This window comes from Gallus gallus, chromosome W (genome assembly GCF_016699485.2).
Source record: "Gallus gallus isolate bGalGal1 chromosome W, bGalGal1.mat.broiler.GRCg7b, whole genome shotgun sequence".
Lineage (NCBI taxonomy): Eukaryota > Metazoa > Chordata > Aves > Galliformes > Phasianidae > Gallus > Gallus gallus.
The window spans coordinates 8,152,214-8,172,245 of NC_052571.1; the positions used below are offsets into that span (position 1 = coordinate 8,152,214).

The 20,032-nt window shown below is 47.5% G+C and overlaps 2 protein-coding genes across 5 annotated transcripts in view; one reads left to right on the top strand and one right to left on the bottom strand.

Annotated features, from left to right (window-relative positions):
• The window catches only part of LOC121108214, a 52,830-nt gene extending 46,518 nt beyond the window's left edge, over positions 1 to 6,312 (top strand). Inside the window, exon 4 of the transcript XR_006932322.1 lies at positions 5,347 to 6,312. The gene's annotated coding sequence lies outside the window, so the exon portion shown is untranslated. The remainder of the gene's footprint in view (positions 1 to 5,346) is intronic.
• LOC107049459 (thioredoxin-like protein 1) overlaps positions 1 to 20,032 on the bottom strand; it is a 45,791-nt gene that overhangs the window by 14,609 nt on the left and 11,150 nt on the right. For 2 of the 4 annotated variants that reach the window (XM_040655261.2, XM_040655260.2), the window contains exons 7-8: positions 11,529 to 11,633; positions 9,042 to 9,091 (exon numbers count right to left, since the gene is read on the bottom strand). In XM_040655261.2, the coding sequence (XP_040511195.1) occupies positions 9,083 to 9,091; positions 11,529 to 11,633 (114 nt within the window). In that variant the 3' untranslated portion in view covers positions 9,042 to 9,082. The remainder of the gene's footprint in view (positions 1 to 9,041; positions 9,092 to 11,528; positions 11,634 to 20,032) is intronic. The other 2 variants (XM_040655259.2, XM_040655258.2) reach the window with 1 other exon arrangement.

Here is a 20,032-nt window from a genome sequence, read left to right on the forward strand (position 1 = left end):
TTCATCACCATTAAAAGAAGAACTCCAGAAGATCCTAGGCCCAGTGACGTATCACAGTGATGCACCAAAAGAAACATTGGTCGCTCCACCAGAGAAGAGTCCTGTTCAGGAGGGAAAATATCCTATCCCTGAAGATGCCCGGTACACAGATGGGTCCAGCAAGGGCAACCCGAGCAAGTGGAGAGCAATTGCATATGACCCCTCCACTGAGACAGTCTGGTTTGACGAGGGGGGTGGTCAGAGCAGCCAATGGGCAGAACTGCGAGACGCGTGGATGGTTACAACCAAGGAACCCGGTGATGGTATCCTGAACATCTGCACAGATATGTGGGCTGTGTACTGGGGGCTCACTCTTTGGATTGCACAGTGGGCCACCCAGGAATGGACTATCCACGCCCGACCAATCTGGGGCCTGTCCTCTTCAATATCTTTATTGATGACCTGGATGAGGGCATTGAGTGCACCCTCAGTAAGTTTGCAGATGACAGCAAGTTGGCTGGAAGTATTGATCTGCCTGGGGGTAGCAAGGCCCTACAGAGGGATCTGGACAAGCTGGATAGCTGGGCTGAAGCCAATGAGATGAGGTTCAACAAGACCAAATGCCGGGTCCTGCACTTTGTCCACAGCAACCCCAGGCAACGCTACAGGCTTGAGGCAGAGTGGCTGGAAGACTGTGTAGAGGAAATAGACCTGGGGGTATTGACTGATGTTTGACTGAACACGAGCCAGCAGTGTGCCCAGGTGGCCAAGAAGGCCAATGGCATCCTGTCTTGTATCAGAAACAGTGCGGCCAGCAGGAACAGGAAAGCAATTGTCCCCCTGTACTCAGCACTGGTGAGGCCGCACCTCGAGTACTGTGTCCAGTTTTGGGCCCCTCACTGCAAGAAAGACATCGAGGCCCTGGAGTGTGTTCAAAGAAGGGCAACAAAGCTGGTGAGGGGTCTGGAGCACAGGCCTTATGAGGAGCGGCTGAAGGAGCTGGGATTGTTCAGTCTGGAGAAGAGGAGGCTCAGGGGAGACCTCATTGCTCTCTACAACTACCTGAAGGGAGGTTGTAGTGAGCTGGGGGTCAGCCTCTTCTCTTGTGTGACTAGTGATATAGGACAAGAAGGAACGGCTTCAAGCTGCGCCAGGGAGGGTTCAGGCTGGACGTTAGGAAATACTACTTCTCTGAAAGAGTGGTCAGGCACTGGAATGGGCTGCCCAGGGAGGTGGTGGAGTCACCGACCCTGGAGGTGTTCAAGGAATGTTTGGACGTTGTGTTGAGGGACATGGTTTAGCAAGAACTATCGGTGATGGGTGGATGGTTGGACTGGGTGATCCTGTGGGTCTTTTCCAACCTTGGTGATTCTATGATTCTATGACATATGGAATACAGTTCGTGTCTCCCACGTTTCTGGTCCCCAACCCATACAGTCATCGGGAAATCCTTGATCGCCAAGGTTAGCTGCTTCAGAGCTGTCCCAGCCAGAACCGCAGCGACTGATTGCGAGGTACAGGGGGGTTTCGATCGGTTCCTTTATCCAGGGAACCCCGAGATAACAGAGCAGCCTGGCAGCTCTCGCGAGAGCGGCTGACGTCAAGTGGGCTTTGCCAGGGCAACGGCTCTGCATGCACGCCCCCTGCCTAGAAAAAGCCTTGGGGAGGGCAGCAACGCGTCGCTGCCCACCAGGACGGAGAGGAGGAATCAGGGCGTGTGAATCCCGTCGGCCGTTCAGACGAGGTGAAATGGTCGTTGCTCTCTGGGCACACCGAGGTGCAACCATGGTCACCACACGGAGACAAGCTGCTGCTAAAAGGAACATGGAGACTCAGACAGGAAGACTGAATGTCCATGCTGCAGTTCAGCTCTAAGCCTGTGGAGAATGCCTGGCCCTGTCAGTGCTACAGGAGGTCAGCCAGGATAACACCTGTGTGCGGTGTGAGCAGGTAGAGGATCTGCTCAACCTGGAAAGGCTGAGGAGCTTCCAGGATTGTGGGAAGGAGATTGATTGGAGGAGTTGCACTCTGCCATCCCTACGGGAAGGATGAGGGGGAGATGCTCCTCAGGCACTGGGGGATCATCTGCTGTATCACAGTCAGGTGGGAAGGGGCGACCTCAAAGACAGTGAGGGATGGAAACAAGTCCCTGTTCGGGGCAACAAGCGGACTGCCCTTCAGCCTGTCCCACCTTCCCAGGTGCCCTTACATAGCAGGTATGAGGCTCTGGAGCTGGACAGACTGGGGGCTGTGGATGTTGGTGAAAGTCCATCCATACAGGAGAGGTTGCCCAAGGCTAGTCAGTTTGCTCCCCGTTTTGCTACACCGTCAGTCAGGAAAAAAAGAAGGGCTGTCATCATAGGGGACTCCCTTCTGAGGGGAACTGAGGGCCCAATATGCTGCTTGGATCCGTCCCACAGGGAGGTGTGTTGCCTGCCTGGTGTCTGGGTGAGAGATGTTGCTAGGAACATCACTCGCCTCGTTAAGCCCTCCAATTATTATCTATTACTGGTTTTCCACATTGGAAATGAAGAGATAGGCAAAAGAAGTTCTCGGGCGATCAAAAGGGACTTCAGGGCTCTGGGAAGATTGACGAAGGGATCGGGAGCGCAAGTTGTGGTCTCCTCTGTCCTCTCAGTTGGCGACTGGGATCCGCACAAAAGGAAGAGGGTGGACACACTGAATGAATGGCTTTGCGAATGGTGTCGTGCTCAGGTCTTTGGGTACTATGGCTTAGGATGCAGCCTTGAGAAAGAGGGAATGCTGACGGCGGATGGGAGCCAACTAACTAGAAGGGCCACAAATATTCTTGGGAACAAGCTGGCTGGGCTGGTTAGCAGGGCTTTAAACTTGATATGATGGGGGAAGGGGGTGTACTGGGTGACAGAGAAGTGCGTGGGAACGCTGTCACCTTGGGAGGCGGTAAGGGAAAACCCCAGACTTGTCCTGGACATATTAGGGAGGGCTCCTCTGAATAGGCAACGAGGCCAATGGCCAAGCTGAAGTGCCTCTATACCAATGTGCGCAGCATGGAAAATAAACAGGAGGAGCTAGAAACTGTGGGAAAGTATGACCTAATTGCTATCACGGAAACAAGGTGGGATGAGTCCCATCATTGGAATACCCTGATTGAGGACTACAGGCTTTTCAGAAGGGATAGACAGGGTAGGAGGGGTGGCAGAGTTGCCCTCTATGTTAGGGAGTGGATAGATTGTGAAGAGCTGTGTCTGAGGAACAGCCACGATCAGGTCGAGAGCTTGTGGGTGAAAATCAAGGATCGGTCCAGCAAAGGGCATCTAGTGGTTGGGGTCTGCTACAGGCCGCCTGATCAGGAGGAGGCTGTGGACGAGGCCTTCTTGCTTCAGCTGCAGGAGGTGTCGCGCTTGCGGGCTCTTGTCCTGATGGGGGATTTCAACCACCCGGATATCTGCTGAGATAGTGGCATGCCGGGTGGCAGCCAATCCAGGAGATTCCTGCAGTCTGTCGAGAACAACTTCCTGGTCCAGGTAATAGATGGACCAACCCGAGGTGAAGCCTTACTGGACCTGGTGCTCACTAATGAAGAGGAGAGCATTAGAGAGGTTAAGATTGGAGGCAGCCTGGGCTGCAGTGACCATGCCTTGGTGGAATCTGTGATCTTGAAGAATGCGGGCCTGGCAAAAAGCAGAGCTAGGACCCTGTGCTTTAGGAGAGCAAACTTCTGGCTGCTCAAGCAACTGCTGAGTGGGATCCCCTGGGAAACTGTCCTTAAGGGCATGGGTACAGAACAAAGCTGGCAGCTCTTTAAGGGCACCCTTCTGAGAACACAACGGCTCTCCTTCCCCCAGCAGAAGTCGTCGAGCAGGGGAGGCAGGCGACCGTCGTGGCTGTGCAAGGACCTACAGCTTAAACTGGAAGAAAAGAGGGAAATGTACAGAAAGTGGAAGCAGGGTTGTGTATCCTGGGAGGAATAGAGGGCTGTTGTCCGTGTGTGTAGAGATAGGATTAGGAAAGCCAAGGCGCAGATGGAGCTGAACCTGGCGAGGGATGTGAAAGAGAAAAAGAAGGGGTTCTCACAGGTACATAGGCAGGAGGAGGCAGGCCAAGGAGAGTGTTCCCCCTCTGATGAAAGGTAACGGGGACCTGGCTTCCTCAAACATAGAAAAAGCTGAGGTACTCACTGAGTGCTTTGCCTCAGTCTTCACGGGTGGTCAGGCTTCCTGTGTCTGCCAGGACCAGGAGCCTCTAGGTGAGGGTGTGGGGAGTGGTTTCTGTCCCACTGTAACAGTAGAACAAGTCCGAGTCCTCCTCATGAAATTGAACATGTATAAGTCCATGGGGCCGGATGATATCCACCCTAGGGTTCTGAAAGAGCTGGCTGATGTGGTTGCCGAGCTGCTCTCCATCATATTTGAAAAATCATGGCTGTCTGGTGAAGTCCCCGGAGACTGGAAAAAGGGAAACATTACTCCCATTTTTAAGAAAGGGAGAAAGGAAGACCCAGGGAACTACAGGTCGGTGAGCCTCACCTCTGTGCCTGGGAAGATCATGCAACAGATCCTCCTAGAAGCTATGTTAAGGCACATACGAGATAAAGAGGTGATTCGAGACAGCCAGCATGGCTTCACCAAGGGCAGATCGTGCCTGACCAATGTGGTGGCCTTTTATGAAGGAGTGATGGCTTCGGTGGATGGGAGAAGGGCAGTGGATGTCATCTACCTGGTCTTCTGCAAGGCCTTTGACATGGTCGCTCACCACATCCTTCCCTCTAAATTGGAGAAGTGTGGATTTGAAAGATGGACTGTTCGATGGATTAGGAATTGGCTGGCTGGACGCAGCCAGAGGGTTGTGATCAATGGGTCTGTGTCAGGGTGGAGGCCGGTCGCAAGTGGTATCCCTCAAGGGTCGGTCTTGGGACTGGTGCTCTTCAACATCTTTATCAATGACATAGACGATGGCATCGAGTGCACCCTCAGCAAGTTTGCAGATGACACCAAGCTGAGCGGTGCAGTTGATACGTTGGAAGGAAGGGAAGCCATCCAGAGGGACCCGGACAGGCTGGAGAAGTGGGCCCAGGAAAGCCTAATGAGGTTCAATAAGGACAAGAGCAGGGTGCTGCACTTGGGTCGGGGCAAGGGGATAGGACAAGGGGGAATGGTTTTAAACTGGGACAGGGGAGGTTTAGGTTAGATATTAGGAGGAAGTTTTTCCACACAGAGGGTGGTGACACACTGGAACAGGTTGCCCAAGGAGGTTGCGGATGCCCCATCCCTGGAGCCATTCAAGGCCAGCTGGATGTGGCTTTGGGCAGCCTGGTCTAGCGGTTGGTGACCCTGCACATATCAGGGGGGTTGAAACTCGATGATCATTGTGGTCCTTTTCAACCAGGCCATTCTATGATTCTATGAAATGACAAAGCCGACACACTGGCCCGAGTTCAATGGATTGAGAATTCACCATCTGAGAACATCGCCCGCTGGTTTCATCAGAAGCTACGGCATCCTGGACGAAAGACAATGTGGGCCGCTGCTAAAGCATGGGGGCTGCCCATACAGCTATCTGACATCGCCCAGGCATGCCGAGACTGTGACGACGCTTGCTCTAAGGTGAGACCGAGATCGTTGCCCAAAACGACAGCCCATCTTGATAGAGGACAGAATCCTCTCCAGCAATGGCAGGTTGATTACATTGGGCCCCTCCCTCGGTCTGAGGGGACGAGATATGCCCCGACCTGCGTCAATACCGCAAGTGGGCTACTGCAGCCCTATCCAGTACCGAAAGCAAACCAGGCATATACCATCAAGGCACTTACTAAACTGACGTCTGCCTATGGGACACCTCAAGTCATCGAGAACAACCAAGGGACCCACTTTACTGGTGCAGTGAAACAACGCTGGGCAGAAGATAACAACATCGAATGGCGATTTCACCTGTCATATAATTCAGCGGGGGCAGTGTCATGGTTTTATGATTTTTGGTTATCAGTATTCCACATCACAACATCATGCAGCGTACTGAGCGTTAAAGAGCAAATGCTTTAGTTCCGGGTACCTGTCTGGAAGAGAAGAACAACTACGATCCCCAAGAGCCTTTTCGAGTACTGTTATCATTCCTGCTCAAGGGAACAGATATAAGGGCGCAGGTCATCTGACTCGGCCCTCTTCTCGTCTCGCCGTGTTCCCTGTCGGATCGGCTCGCTACTGCTGCTCCCGACTGCACGCAAGGCTTCAGTATTAGCTTAAGGCCTTTGGCTCTCGGACAATCTTTCTCTCAATTACTGTTGATTTATATTGTATTATAGTGTGTTATCTTACATTCCGATACTATATTTAGTAAATCAGTTTGTTTCTCCTCAGATCGTTGCCGCTGTTTTTAATTATTTTGGGGTCCCCTGTTTCCCTTCCTGGAGGCGCGGATTTTGCGAAATCCCTCCGCCCCACTAGTCGCGGAACCGGGCCGGACCAGCTCTTAAACCATTGACAGGCAGGCCTCATTGAATGTTATAACGGCATTCTTAAGGCTGCCCTGAAGGCAGATTCCCAGTCCCTACAGGGGTGGACAAAAAGACTCTATGAAACCCTGTGGGACCTGAAAGAAAGACCTCGAGACCGCAGACCCAGTGCCCTGAAAATGCTACGGACAACATGGGCCTCCCCGCTTAGGATCCAAATTACGGGCACTGATAATCAGGTAAGACCCCAGATTGGCAATGAAAATAATCTTCTGCTCCCTTCCCCCTGAGAATTTCGGTCCGGGTACCCATAGAATAAAATGGCCTTGGAAGGTGCAGGTAGGACCAAAGTGGTGTGGCCTACTTGCACCTTGGGGGAGAGAGATTATTGGAGGTGGGAGGCTCGGTAGTCCCTCCAGTAATAGGTACATGGCCTACGGATACTGTGGTCAACACTCCAATCTTCATTGCTAAAGGGACCGCCATCACGTCCCTATGGCAGATCAGGACACCCCCTTTGGTGCCTGATATAGTTATGGAGCTGCAGACATCTAGCCAGAAGGTATGGTGCAGGCAGCCAGGGCATGCCCCAGTACAAGCTGAAGTGTTGACCCAGGATAGAAATACGGCCTGTATCTTGCCCTGGAAGGCAGACCTTCCCCTCCCGGTACCTTTGAAACATCTGCATTACTCCCCGTGAGTCTTTCAGCCTCTAGGATCACCGGAAGGAACGAAATGTCATCAAAGCGTTCCAGTGTTGCTGTCAGATCATGTGCGACACCTGGGAGCCTATAACACGGGTGAGCATTTTTCCATTTGTTTCCAATTACCCTTTTCCAACGTGATAATCTAGCTTTATGATCTGTGGATACCAATCTGACCACACTGTTTTGTATATTTGTTGATTATACACCCCACTTTGGTCCTGTCCCTTTAACCCTTAAAGAGCTTCTTAACAAATACATCTTGAAGGCTCAAGACCATCAGGGGAAAATGTACAAAGTTAACCATCTGGATTTCACCTACCTTCTGACCTCGGTTCCTTTGGGACCAGGAAGTTTTTTTCTTTTGTTTTCCAGCTATGCCTCCTCTAACCTTGGTTCCTCTGGAACTGGGAAGTTCTTTCTCTTTTGTTTTCCAGATGCTAACAAACGCTGATCCTATTGCTGTGCCTCACAAGTTCCCTTCTCACTTTGCTCCTTTCCCTGGGATCCCTGTGGCGTCATTGGTGTCACTGTTTTGGGCAGGCATCTTTTTCAGATTGATATTTGTAATTACCTATGCTGACCTTATCACACCCGCTGGCTGGCCATGGTCCCATGCCCGTATTGGGCATACTGGGACTATGGGACCAAATTCTAATTCTAATAGAGGCTTAACCCTTTCAACTCTGGTTAAGCACAGTAATGAAATATATTCAGGAAATGAATGGGGCTGGGATACTACTGTCCGACTCCTCCAACTCCTGGGAGATGCAGGACAAAGGACAAAGAATAAAGGTAGGGGGTTGGATGCAACAACAAGTGACTTATACACATTGCAACACCCCTGCAATCTTCCCTATCAGCAACCAACCAGCGGCTCTTATCTGATGTATTATCTCAATGGGAAAGAACTAATATAAAAGACCACCAGTTAACTGTAGATGCACTTGCCATAACTCAAAATAACATCTCCCTAGCTCTTAGACGTGGAAGGTAAAGGAAGCACTTTACTCACTGAAATTTGAAAGGTGATTTGGGAAAATGCAAATAAATTTGAAAGAGAATTTCAATCTTGATGGCATCCAGTTAATTTTACTTGTGAACCTGTTAATAACTATGCTACAGCTTTTGTCCTAACAATACGCAATGCTTCGGTATATACTGTAGGAGAGCGGCTCAGGGAGCAAGGATTTGTGAGCTCGAGTGCTATGTGCACAACCCAGGCTATGAGACCTTGAAGCTGTCAAAGCAGGAAGAAAAACTGAGGTTTCAGTTAAGATGAGGGGGTAGCTAGCCTGGGAAGCGATCAAGACTGCGGAATGCGAAGAACAGTGAAAAAAGCTGTGTGATGATTAATGCTGTACCAATAGCTAGCGAGCAAGACGTGTGATTTCAGTGTGCTAACCAATTATAAGTTGCCGTGTGTACCCTGTATTTTCGTATAAGTATGAGCTGATTCGGGCAATAAAGTAGGATTAGAAGTTTCCACCATTACTTCTGTGAAGACGCGTGGATTCATTCAGGCTGCCTTCCTTGAAGTGGCGCCCGAACAGGGACTCGTAATGATGAAATGATGCCGCTAATGTCTTTGTTGCGCGGTACCTCTCCGCAGGCTCCTGTGCATCTTTCTGCGGAGCAGCACCAGTGCCTCCAGGTGCTTGGCAACAAGCTTCTGTCTGCCTACGTGGATCGCCGCTTCCCGGACGTTCCCATTGGGGTGCTGATTGTCAGTCATCCCGATTCCCCCTTCGCCCTGCTGTGTCAATGGTTGTTGTGCCATAAAGAAACGGGGGAAAGACTGCCCACTGACAACCCTCGAGGTGGCACAACAACAACAACAACAGCAGCAACAACAACAATGGCAGTGGCAACGATTGCGAAGGTGAAGGACACCGAACGGGTCAGCATTTTGGAGTGGATTTTCTTACCACATTCTCCGCCTAGGAGTGTCTGGGAACAGACGGCGGTATTAGCGTACCTAATAAAGAAAGCACAGCACCGGACAGTAGAAATCAGCGGGCAGGAACCAGCATTTATTAGTTTGCCCTTGAAAGTGGACATGCGGGAACGGATGCTGCGTAACTCTGAGCATCTACAGCATGCATTGCTAGGTTTTCCGGGTGCAATAAGTGACTGTTTTCCGACAGACCCGCACCTACTGGTCATAGCAAAGCAGCGTTGGCTAAGCCGCCCAAAGGTATCAGATAGGCCAATTGATGGCATGACTGTGTATTCTGATGCTGGAAAACGGACTTGTAAGGCGGCATGATGATCTTTAAGGTCTTTTCCAACAAAGCAATTCTATGCAAGCAACCATTATTACAGTTCAATTGCACATTAAGTCAAGATTTACTACCTGCCCTAATTGGAATGAATCTTGCTTTAGTGAAGAAATTACTGCAACATGATGATCTGCGCCAAGTGCTAGAACGCGTCCAAGATAATGAACAAAAAACCCTCTAATTACTGTTTACCATGATACAAAAGAGATGCACCATGTCCTGGAAAGGGTGAAGAAGGATGGAGAACAGCATTGGTGGGAAACACTTCCTGGATGGTTACCAACAGCAACAGGAATTTTTCGTTCCGTGCTTCACCCAGATGGGATCCTATTAATCCTAACATTGCTATGTTTATTGCTTGTAATCATATTATATGTGAGCGCCTGGCACATGCTAAAGCGGCTAACCTGACTTGAGTTACCCAAGGAATCCGGAAGTCGGCCTAGGTACTAGATTACTTCTCCTGGCCTCTTGGAGATCCATGGGTGAGGCAAGTTCTGTTATGCGCATTAGCAGCACTCGTGCTTTTATCTTGATTGATCCTTTGCTTTATGTGATTCTTATCTAAAGTACTGAATGTTCAATTATTGCATAAATCAAATTCAGAATTTGTACGTGTGCTTTTCCCTTTTCCCTTCATTCCCCTCAAAGCTTTTCTCCTTAGTACCACCACGGGACAGTGTAAACAAGCTTTGAGCCACTGTATGAACCCTTCTTTGTTTTTTTGGCTCAAAGCTTGCTTTCTGAGGCATTTCTTGCGATAAGACTCTGACTTAGGTGAGAGGTGGGCGTTGCCGTGCGGCAATCAACATCACCGTGTGGACAATTTTACATTTGAAATCATTTATTCGGAGCTGTTTGCCTCCGGAAGAGAGTGCTCAGGAGTGTTTACTGGCAGAAGATCTGGCCTGTGACTAAATAGCCCCAGCTTGGTATGGGAAAATTGGGGAATGATACCATCGTGTCCTGTGAAAAAACAGGATGCAGGTGGGCATCCCTGCTCCCTCTTATCTGCTGGCAAGGCCCGGAAGATGGGAACAAAGGAGTTTCTGCTGAGATCCCAGAGCCAGAAGCTGCCGCTCCAAGGAGAGCTGACTCAACCACTTTGGATTCGAGCTGTCACTCCTAAGAGAGCTGACTCAACCACTTTGGACTTATTTATAAGTTCGTACTGCTATTGGAAATTGTCGCCGTGGTCACCGTCGTCGTCAACAGAACACCACCACCCGACAACCCACCACTACTGAATCGAGACATCCTGTTAACCTACAAGCCTAAATATAATTAATGCTCAACATTATATTAAGTTTTCATAGCTAACTGGATCACTGGAAGAGAGGAAACAGTGCTCTTAAAAGTTTTAACTCGTAACTCTGCCAGACTGCACATCTCATTTGTTACGTTAACATACTTTAACATCCTAATGTTAAACTACACGTTCCTGAAGTAAAATAGGAATGTTATGTAAGGTGTTGTGAAGTACTTGAATTGAGGGGGGATTTGCTGCCTTGTAAGCTACCAGTGCATGTTCTTCTGTAAGGTAGTTCTGAGCAGTTCCTCAATATCCTGTTGTTACCAGTGCAGCGCTACACAGGGTTAGTGTTTAAGGCAGATATAGGTCTTGTAGTCTAGTGCTTCTCTCCCCTTCTGTTCCAACACATGGCACAAATCACATTTCTCAGTGGTGCAGACACTCACGTGTGAATTTTAAGCAAACCAAAATTGTAACTAGTGTGGTACTTTGCAGGCTATATAGCAGCTTCCATCCCTCTTCACTGCATCTAGAACCGAGGGAGACTTAAAAATCCCCTTCACTACAGCAAACAGATGAGACTCGCTATATTTTTTCCCTCATGTTTTCAGTAGTTAATGTATATGTTTTTACTTGTTTTCTTAAAAAAAGAAAAAACAACACAACAAAAACAAAACAAAAAACACCTCCAAAACAGTTGAAGAACAAAAACTTAAAGGCAAGACCAAAGAGCTGTAAGATAAAGCAACATGCTTTGTTTTGAATGCCAAATCTACCTTAAGTTGCAGAATTACAACAACAACCGAGTGTATTTGTTCAGTTGACTCATTTTTGGGTAGATTTAAAACGTTCATAAGTGCTTTTAAGAAACAAAGACTCACTCGCTTGAAGTCATTCATATTTGTCGCTTGGACTGGAGTTCCAATAAACGTCAAGTATGTAATTCTTGTTGCCTCTTCATCACCGTGATTGGACTGGACAAACAACTAAAAAAAAATCCCAAAACACAAAAGCTAAGATAAACAGTCCACCCCTCAATTAACACATAACATGTTAGACACCCCAAATTTTTGAACTAACCAAATTAACGCTTTTTCCAGCCCTAAAGGCCTGGTTACCCTTGGGAGACACGATTATCCTCTTACTTTAAATAATGATTATATAGAATGCTATTATTTTCTATCGGTTTCATTAAAAATCCCCCACAGTTTGGAATGTTCCAGCTTCTATTTCCAATCTGAGACCACAATCAACAATCAAAACCAAGATATAAAAAGTCACAGTTCACCGTTCATTCAAATCTTACTTAAAATAAAGTTAAATACGAAGTCTTAACGGCTTCATTGATGAGGATAGTTTATTACTACAGTTTGTATGATTACATGTTTTACAGCATAAACACTAAACCTGTAAAACTATATTAGCGATTGCTCTATGTACATGGCTTTGCAAGCACTACTTTTACTTTGTTACTTGTACTAAAACATCACGAGGTGGACAAAATGACTTTTTTTCCTTTTATTTATTTATTTATTTTTTATTCTTAAACATACACTCTAGGTTTAGTTAGGAAACTGAAAAAGTTACTATGTAGCCCACAAGCAGAGTACAAACAAGCACAACTTCTATACAACCAGCTTATCACTTGCCTAGTATTTGCACATTATCCTGCCTAAAGCTAACACAGAATTTGATTAAAGAACAAATACATAACTTGTACTTAACAGCACAGCTCTGTGGAATATAAACCTATGCAATCAAACATCATTTAATTCAAGAGAGCATAAGTTTAGTTGTAAAGCTAAACCCACAGAAAGAAACTTTGAAAACAAAACTAAATAACTACACCACACTTAAAACAATCATCACTAAAACACTTGCTAAACATGAAAGTAGCCAACTAGTCTAAAATATAGTCCACAAACAACCACTTACACGCTTACTAGAAGCATTCATCACAGAAGACCAACCATCACAGTCTGTTATATAGTGGAGACACTTCAGCGTGTGCCAACCTCTTTCTCCTCTAAAAACATTCTAAAATCTTTGCCTTCAAACCAATTGTAGGGGAACTGCTAAGTCACAGCTTAAACTGGTGATTGAGCACCTGGTGAAGGGGTGTGGCTGGCCTGGGGAGCACAGGCAAATTGTTTGCACCTGTGTTCCCCCATGTGACCAGAAGGGGTGGAGCCACCCTGGGCTCATATAAGGGCCAGCCACAGAAGGGAGTGTATCTCTTGGATTTTGGTTGCTTTTTGTGGAGGAGTGTTGTATGGTTAGAGATTCCCCTTCACCAGCTGGCTGGGTTCCATTGTTCTTTCAGTGTATGATTATTAGCCTACTTGCAAACACTTTACCTGGTGTTGCCAAGAACCTGCCAGAAGCAGTTTTGCTTCTTTGTAAGCAGAGCGCTAATCTGTAATTGCTTCTAAGATTCGTAGCTCTTTGAGATTCCTCTCTTGAGCCTGTTGCGTGATTAGTGTAACTCACTTACTGTGTGTCTCGTCAACTGTATGATATGTGGTAGAGACTGTTCCCTTCTGAGCATCTAGCACAGGTAGTCAGGATGCCAAAGGGAGCTGCGCTTCAGTACCAGCCACTTCCAAGGCAGCTCAGATCCCTTCATAGAATGGTTTGGGATGGAAGGGACCTTTTTAAGATCATCTAGTTCTAACCCCTCTGCTATAGGCAGGGACGTCTCCTTCTAGACTCGATTGCTCAAAGCCCCATCCGGCCTGGCCTTGAATGTTTCTGGGGAGGGGGCGTTCACAACCTCACTGGGCAATCTGTTCCAGTGTCTCACTTCCCTCACAGTAAAGAATTTCTTCCTAACATCTAGTCTAAATATACCCTCTTCTAGTTAAAAACCACTTCCCCTTGTCCTGTTGCTACATGCCTTTATAAAAGTCCCTCCCCAGCTTCTCTGTAGGCCCCCTTCAGGTACTGGAAGGCCGCTATAAGGTCCCCCTGGAGTCTTCTCTTCTCCAGGCTGAAGAGCCCCAGCTCTCTCAGCCTGTCCTTGTAGGGGAGGTGTTCTAGCCCTCTGATTGTCTTTGTGGCCCTCCGCTGGGCCTGTTCCAACAACTCCATGTCCTTCTTGTGTTGGGGGCTCCAGAACTGGATGCGGAACTCCAGGTGGGGTCTCATGAGAGCAGAGCAGAGGGGGCGGACTCACCTCCCTCAACCTGCTGGTCACGCTTCTCTTGATGCAACCCAGGGTACAGTTGGCCTTCTGGGCTGCAAGCACGCGTTGCCAGCTCCTGTTGAATCTTTCATCAACTGACACCCACAAATCCTTCTCCTCAGGGCTGCTCTCAAGACATTCTCCGCCTAGCCTGTATCTGTGCTTGGGATTGCCCCAACCCAAGTGCAGGACTGCAGCACCTGATGCACGGACTCAGATGTGAATGATCCAAATCGTTTATTACAAGTTCTCACATCACTTATATACCTTCTCAAGTTTTCTTTTTCTAGCTTTCCCATCTGCCCCTACAACTTTCCCATCCACCTTTACATGTCAACAAAGCATTCTACAAACACTCTTCAACCGTTCATGCGGGCGCTTATCCAACCAGAGCCGTGAGCCGTTCTTTCTTCTTCTAGAGATGTCCTTGGTTCTCATGCTGTTTATCTTGCTACACAGCTGCTGTTCTGAACAGTTTTTCTTGAATTCCCACACAGGACCTTGCACTTGGCCTTGTTGATCTTCGTGGGGTTGGCATGGGCCCACCTCTCAAGCCTGTCCAGGTCCCTCTGGATAGCGTCCCTTCCCCTCTAGTGTGTCAACTACCCCACTCAGCTTGGTGTTGTCTGCAAACTTGCTGAGGGTGCACTCGATCCTGCTGTCCGTGTCACCTACAAAGATGTTAAATAGCACCGGTCCCAACGCCAATCCCTGAGGAACACCACTCATCACTGGTCTCTACTTGGACACCGAGCCATTGACTGCAACTCCCTGAGCACGGCCGTCCAGCCAATTCCTTATCCAGTGAGTGGTCCATCCATCAAATCCTTTTCTTTCCAATCTGGGGACCAGGATGTCATGTGGGACAGTGTCAAACACTTTGCACAAGTCCAGGTAGATGACATCAGTTGCTCTTCCTTTATCCACTGATACTGTAACTCCATCATAAAAGGCCACCAAGTTTGTCAGGCATGACTTGCCCTTGGTGAAACCATGTTGGTTACCACCAATCACCTCTTGTCTTTATTTTCCACGTGCCTTAGTAGGGCCTTCGGGAGGAGGATCTGCTCTATGATCTTGCCAGGCACAGAGGTGGCCTGTAGCTCCCTGGATCTTCTTTTTTTTTTTTTTTTTTTTTTTCTTTTTCCCTGGATTTTCTTTTCTTTTTTTTTTTTTTTTTTTTGGAGGGGGGGGGGGGTCTGGTACGATGCATGTTTTGGTTTTGGGAGAAAAACAACATTGATAGCACCAATGTTTCTAGATGTTCCTGAGCAGCTCTGTACAGTGTCAATGATGTTCTAGTTTCCTCAGCCTCTCCTACTGTCCTGCCAGCAAGGGGGCTGGGGGCATGAGGAGCTGGGAGGGGACAGAATCAGGACAGCTGACCTAAACTAGCCAAAGGGATTTTCCATATGATAAAATATCACGTGGAAGGTAAGTTTGAGGAAAAAAAGGGGTGGGGGGGGTGGGGTTCATTGGACAGCCTGCTGCTGCTCAGAGACTAGCTGGGCACTGATGTACAAGCAATTGCTTACTACCCACTCGTTAAATATATACCCCACTCGTTAAATATATACATGTATGTATAATTGTCATAACATTATTCCCTCTTCTTTTTTTCTACGCTAGTAAAGAGGTGTTTTGTTTTTACTTCTAAATCTCAACCCACAAGTTTTAATTTGTTTTCTTTTTCCAGTTCTACCCTCCGTCCTACTGGGAAGGGAGGAGGGAGTGAGCAACTGACTGTGTAGTGCTTAGTCACCTGTCAGGTTAAATCACAAGTCATTTTCTCACCCAATGTGAGACAAGAAGAATCGAGATAACAGCAGATCTGACCAGAGCATGTTAACACAGGGTTGCTGTGGCAGTTTGATAATCGCTAGTCATCATGCTAATAGTGTTATTATCTGTGGAGCTCCTTGAGAGTCTTTTTATGGAAGTGTACTGTTTAGCACCTTGCTCTTGCTGTTTATTTCCCCTGCTATGTTATTTTTCATCTGTGGGGGTTGGATTAAGATTTCTATTTTGCTATGCTGCACGGCCTTGCCTTACTTTATGATAAAATTGCTGGTCAGGAAACTAATCTGGCATCTGTACTCGACCTCCCAGTCATCTCTGGGCTTCAGGAACCGTATTCATGGAGACTATTGTTAATTGCACTCTTTGCTTCCTCTCCTGAAGGAGACACAGGCTATGGGGGGCAGGGAGACAATGGGCTATGGGGGAGATAGGCGAGGACATTTTCTGGCAGCTCTTCAGCCTCTCTTTCTCCTTCCCTCAAGTAGTTACAATAGCTCCTGAGAGTTTTGAATATCTGTGGGATGTTCAAACCAGTGTGTTCCTATTGCTGTGTGATGTGGATGTGTTCCAGGTTACGTTTAAGGTTAAACAATCACTTAGGAATATCACCCAGAGATCTACCCTGAGGTGGGATAGTTCTGAGTGGCAGGGAGCGCGGGATGGTATGGTCAGGGGCCTAGAGCGGTGGGCACCCCCCAGTGGTTTGGAACTTCACCCCTGAACAACTGCAGAATCAGGAAAAACTAGTAGAATACTTGGAAAAGATCTGCTGTCGTCCTGGCAATCCTACAGAGGCACAAATCACTGCAGTGTGCTGGGGCCTGGCCTATGCCTACTGAGCTCTGTTCAGTACTATTCAGCATCCTCCGGGGAAGAGAATACCTCTGGATCTGATGACAATGCAATGGACCCTCCAACCCCTGTGACAGACGCTGCAGCACCTCCAGTTCCTTCAACAGGTACTGCGTCTGCTCCAACTACTGCAATAGGCCAGGCAGTTATTCTAACTCTTCTGACAGGCTGTGCAGTCACCCCAGTTCTCACAATCAGCCCTATGGTCACTCCAGTCCCTGTGACAAGCCCCACAGTTCAACCAGAGAACCAACCAGTGCCAGTATCAGTTGCCTCTACAAGCAAGAGGAAAAAATGTCTACAAGAGTCAGAACACTTAGTAGGAGCTTCTCTCTTTGTTAAGTCAGAAGAAGAAGGTGAAGATGGAGCAAAGCCATCACAAAAATGGGAGGAGGAGGAAGAGACAGAAACCAGACTCCTGATGGTGCGTGAGCTGCAAGATTTGCAAAAAGATTGCAGCCATCAGCCAGGCAAGCACACTGCCAGCTGCTCTGGTGCTGGGATGGTGAGGCCAGTAGCCAGGACGGTAGCCAAGCAGTTGAGATTTCTTTCTAGGGAAAGTGGCATTGACAAAGCAATTGGAAAAGGGACACAGTCTTTCACCCTATGGCAGTGACTCTTGTCAGCTGTGAGGAAAAGATATCCTTTCAAGGAAGACCTGGTATGTAACCCAGGCATATGAACCACCATGGAGAAAGGTATTCAGTACTTGAGGGAATTAGCTGCAATAGAGATGATACGTGGAATTAATGTGGACATTAATACCAACACCCAAGATCCAGATGACATACGTACATGACCAGTGTGGCAGAGAATTGTACAGAATTGTTGTGGTTTAACCCAGCAGATGGCTCAGCAGACACACAGTCCTTTGCTCATTCCCCTCTTCCCAGTGGGATGGAGGAAGAGAATAAAATGAAAAAAACTCAAGTAGAACTTGTGGCTTGAGATAAGACAACTTACTAAGAGGGGGAAAAGGGAATACTTATGACTATATATAAATGTATATAACAAGTGATGCACAAGTAATTTCTTACCATCCCCCCAAGCAGCAGGGGAGAGAGAGAGAGAGAGAGAGAGAGATGAACTCCCACCTCCTTCAAAACTCCTTCCACTTGAAGTCATACGGTATGGAATATCCCTTTGGCCAGTTTAAGTCAGCTGTCCTAATTCTGTTCCCTTGCAGCTCCCTGGGTCCTTCACTGTGAATAGCCATGGCTCTGTACAATACTGCTTAGCAGCAACTATAAACATTGGTGTGTTATCAACATTGTTTATCTCCTAGAACCAAAACATAGCATCATACCAGACACTCTGAAGAAAACAATTCCATCCCAGCTGAAACTCAGACAGAAATGCACCGTCATCATATACCAGCACCCTGGCATGAGTGAACTGGAAAGAGAACAAAAGACCAACAGTGGGTGTAGTGGCTAGCTGTCATGGTTTTATGATTTTTGGTTATCGGGATTCCACATCATAACATCATGCAGTGTACTGGGAGTTAAAGAGCAAATGCTCTAGTTCCGGGTACTTGTCCAGAAGAGAAGAACTACGTTCCCCAGAAGACTGTTTGAGTACTGTTATCATTCCTGCTCAGGGGAACAGATATAAGGCCTGTAGGTCACCTGACCTGAGTCTGTCTTTCTTCTCGTCTCATCGTGCTCGCTTTCGGATCGTCTCGCTGCTGCTCCCGACTGCACGCAAGGCTTCAGTATTAGTGTAAGGCCTTTAGCTCTCGGACAATCCTTCTCTCAATTATATTTGATTTTATTAGCAATTATATTGAATTATATTGTATTATAGTGTGTTATCGTGCATTCTGATACTATATTTAGTAAATTAGTTTGTTTCTCCTCAGATCATTGCCACTGTTCTTTTTAATTATTCTTTATTGTGGGGGGTCCCCTGTTTCCCTTTTCCAGAGGTGCGGATTTTGCAAAAAAAAAAAAAAATCCCTCCGCCCCACTAGTCATGGAACCGGGCTGGACCAGCTCGTAAACCGTCGACACTAGCCTACTTCAATACAGGCCTGTATCTCAGCTGTGGAGGAACTGGTTAATGGCTCCTCCATCTGTACAAACCAGTATTTCTTCCATTAGAAGTAAGCTTTCCTCTGCTTGAGAGTATATAGCAGGTGCATGCCATGTACCATCCTGTGGTTTTACCTGTGTGACCATGGAGAGAATATAATGAAGTGGGATGGAAAATCCACCTTGACCCTACAGGCACAGGTATGTGAGTTGCAGGGGAAAACAATTGCAAGAGAGGGTCCTTCCATGAAAATGGTGGCTCCGATTTCCAGCCGGCAGTTCTCCAGACAGGTAATGGTCCCATCTCATCTCTGAGGCTGACAACAAGCCTTCTGGTGCTCATACACAAGAGATGAGTAATTAATACAATAACCAGAACAGCTTTGCCTCCAGCCAGAATGGAGGAAAGGGACAATTAGGTTTATTGGACTGTGTGGATTCAATGGCCTAGCACATCAGAACCACGGGAGTATGAGACTCTAGTGGACGCTGGTGCACAATGTACCCTAATGCCATCAAGTTATAAAGGGGCAGAACCCATCTGTATCTCTGGAGCGACAGGGGGATCCCAAGAAATCTATTGTATGCTAAAGTGAGCCTAAATGGAATTGAGTGGCAAAAGCACCCCACTGTGACTGGCCCAGAGGCTCTGGTGCAACCTTGGTATATATTACCTTAGGAGAAGGTACTTCAAGGACCCAAAAAGGTAGCGGTGGGCTTTTGGTAGAGCTGCCTTGGAGATGGAAGACATTAAGCAGCTGTCTACCTTGCCTGGTCTCTCAGAGGATCCTTCTGTTGCGGGATTGCTAAGAGTAGAAGAACAGCAGGTGCCAAACACTACTATAATAGTGCACCAGTGGCAATATTGCACCAACTGGGACTCCCCGATTCTCATTCATTAGCTGATTCATCAACTGGAGAATCAAGGAGTAACCAGCAAGACTCACTCACCCTTCAATAGTCCCATGTGGCCAGTGGAAAAGTCCAGTGGGGAGTGGAGGCAACGATGGACTATCATGGCCTAAACTGTTTTTTATATATAAGTAATTGTCCTGTTGCCCTTTTTTCCCCACCCACCCCCCTTCCTTTTCTCTTAGTAAGTAGTTTTATCTCAGTCCATGAGTTCTACTTTGTTGCTTCCCTCCCCCCAGTTCTCTCCCCTGTTCACTGGGAAAAAGAGAAGTGAGCAAATGACTGTGTGGTGCTTAGATAGCTGTCAGGTTAAACCACAACCTACAGTAGGGGAAACTGCACGTGCACTGGATTTCTTTAAACTGCATTTCTTGCTTCCCCCTCTCAGAATGAAGGCAAGATTGCTTTCAAGAAGTTATGATAGTAAAAATGCAAGTTCTCCTGAAGAAGTGAAAATGGATCTTATCTCACATAACAGATCAGAGATATGGCACACACATGGCCTTCCTTCACCTTATACTGCAGAAATTCTTTCAGTGTGAACATATAGCATGCCATCAGTTGAGAACAACTAAGAACATTTGCAGTGAAATCAACATCATAA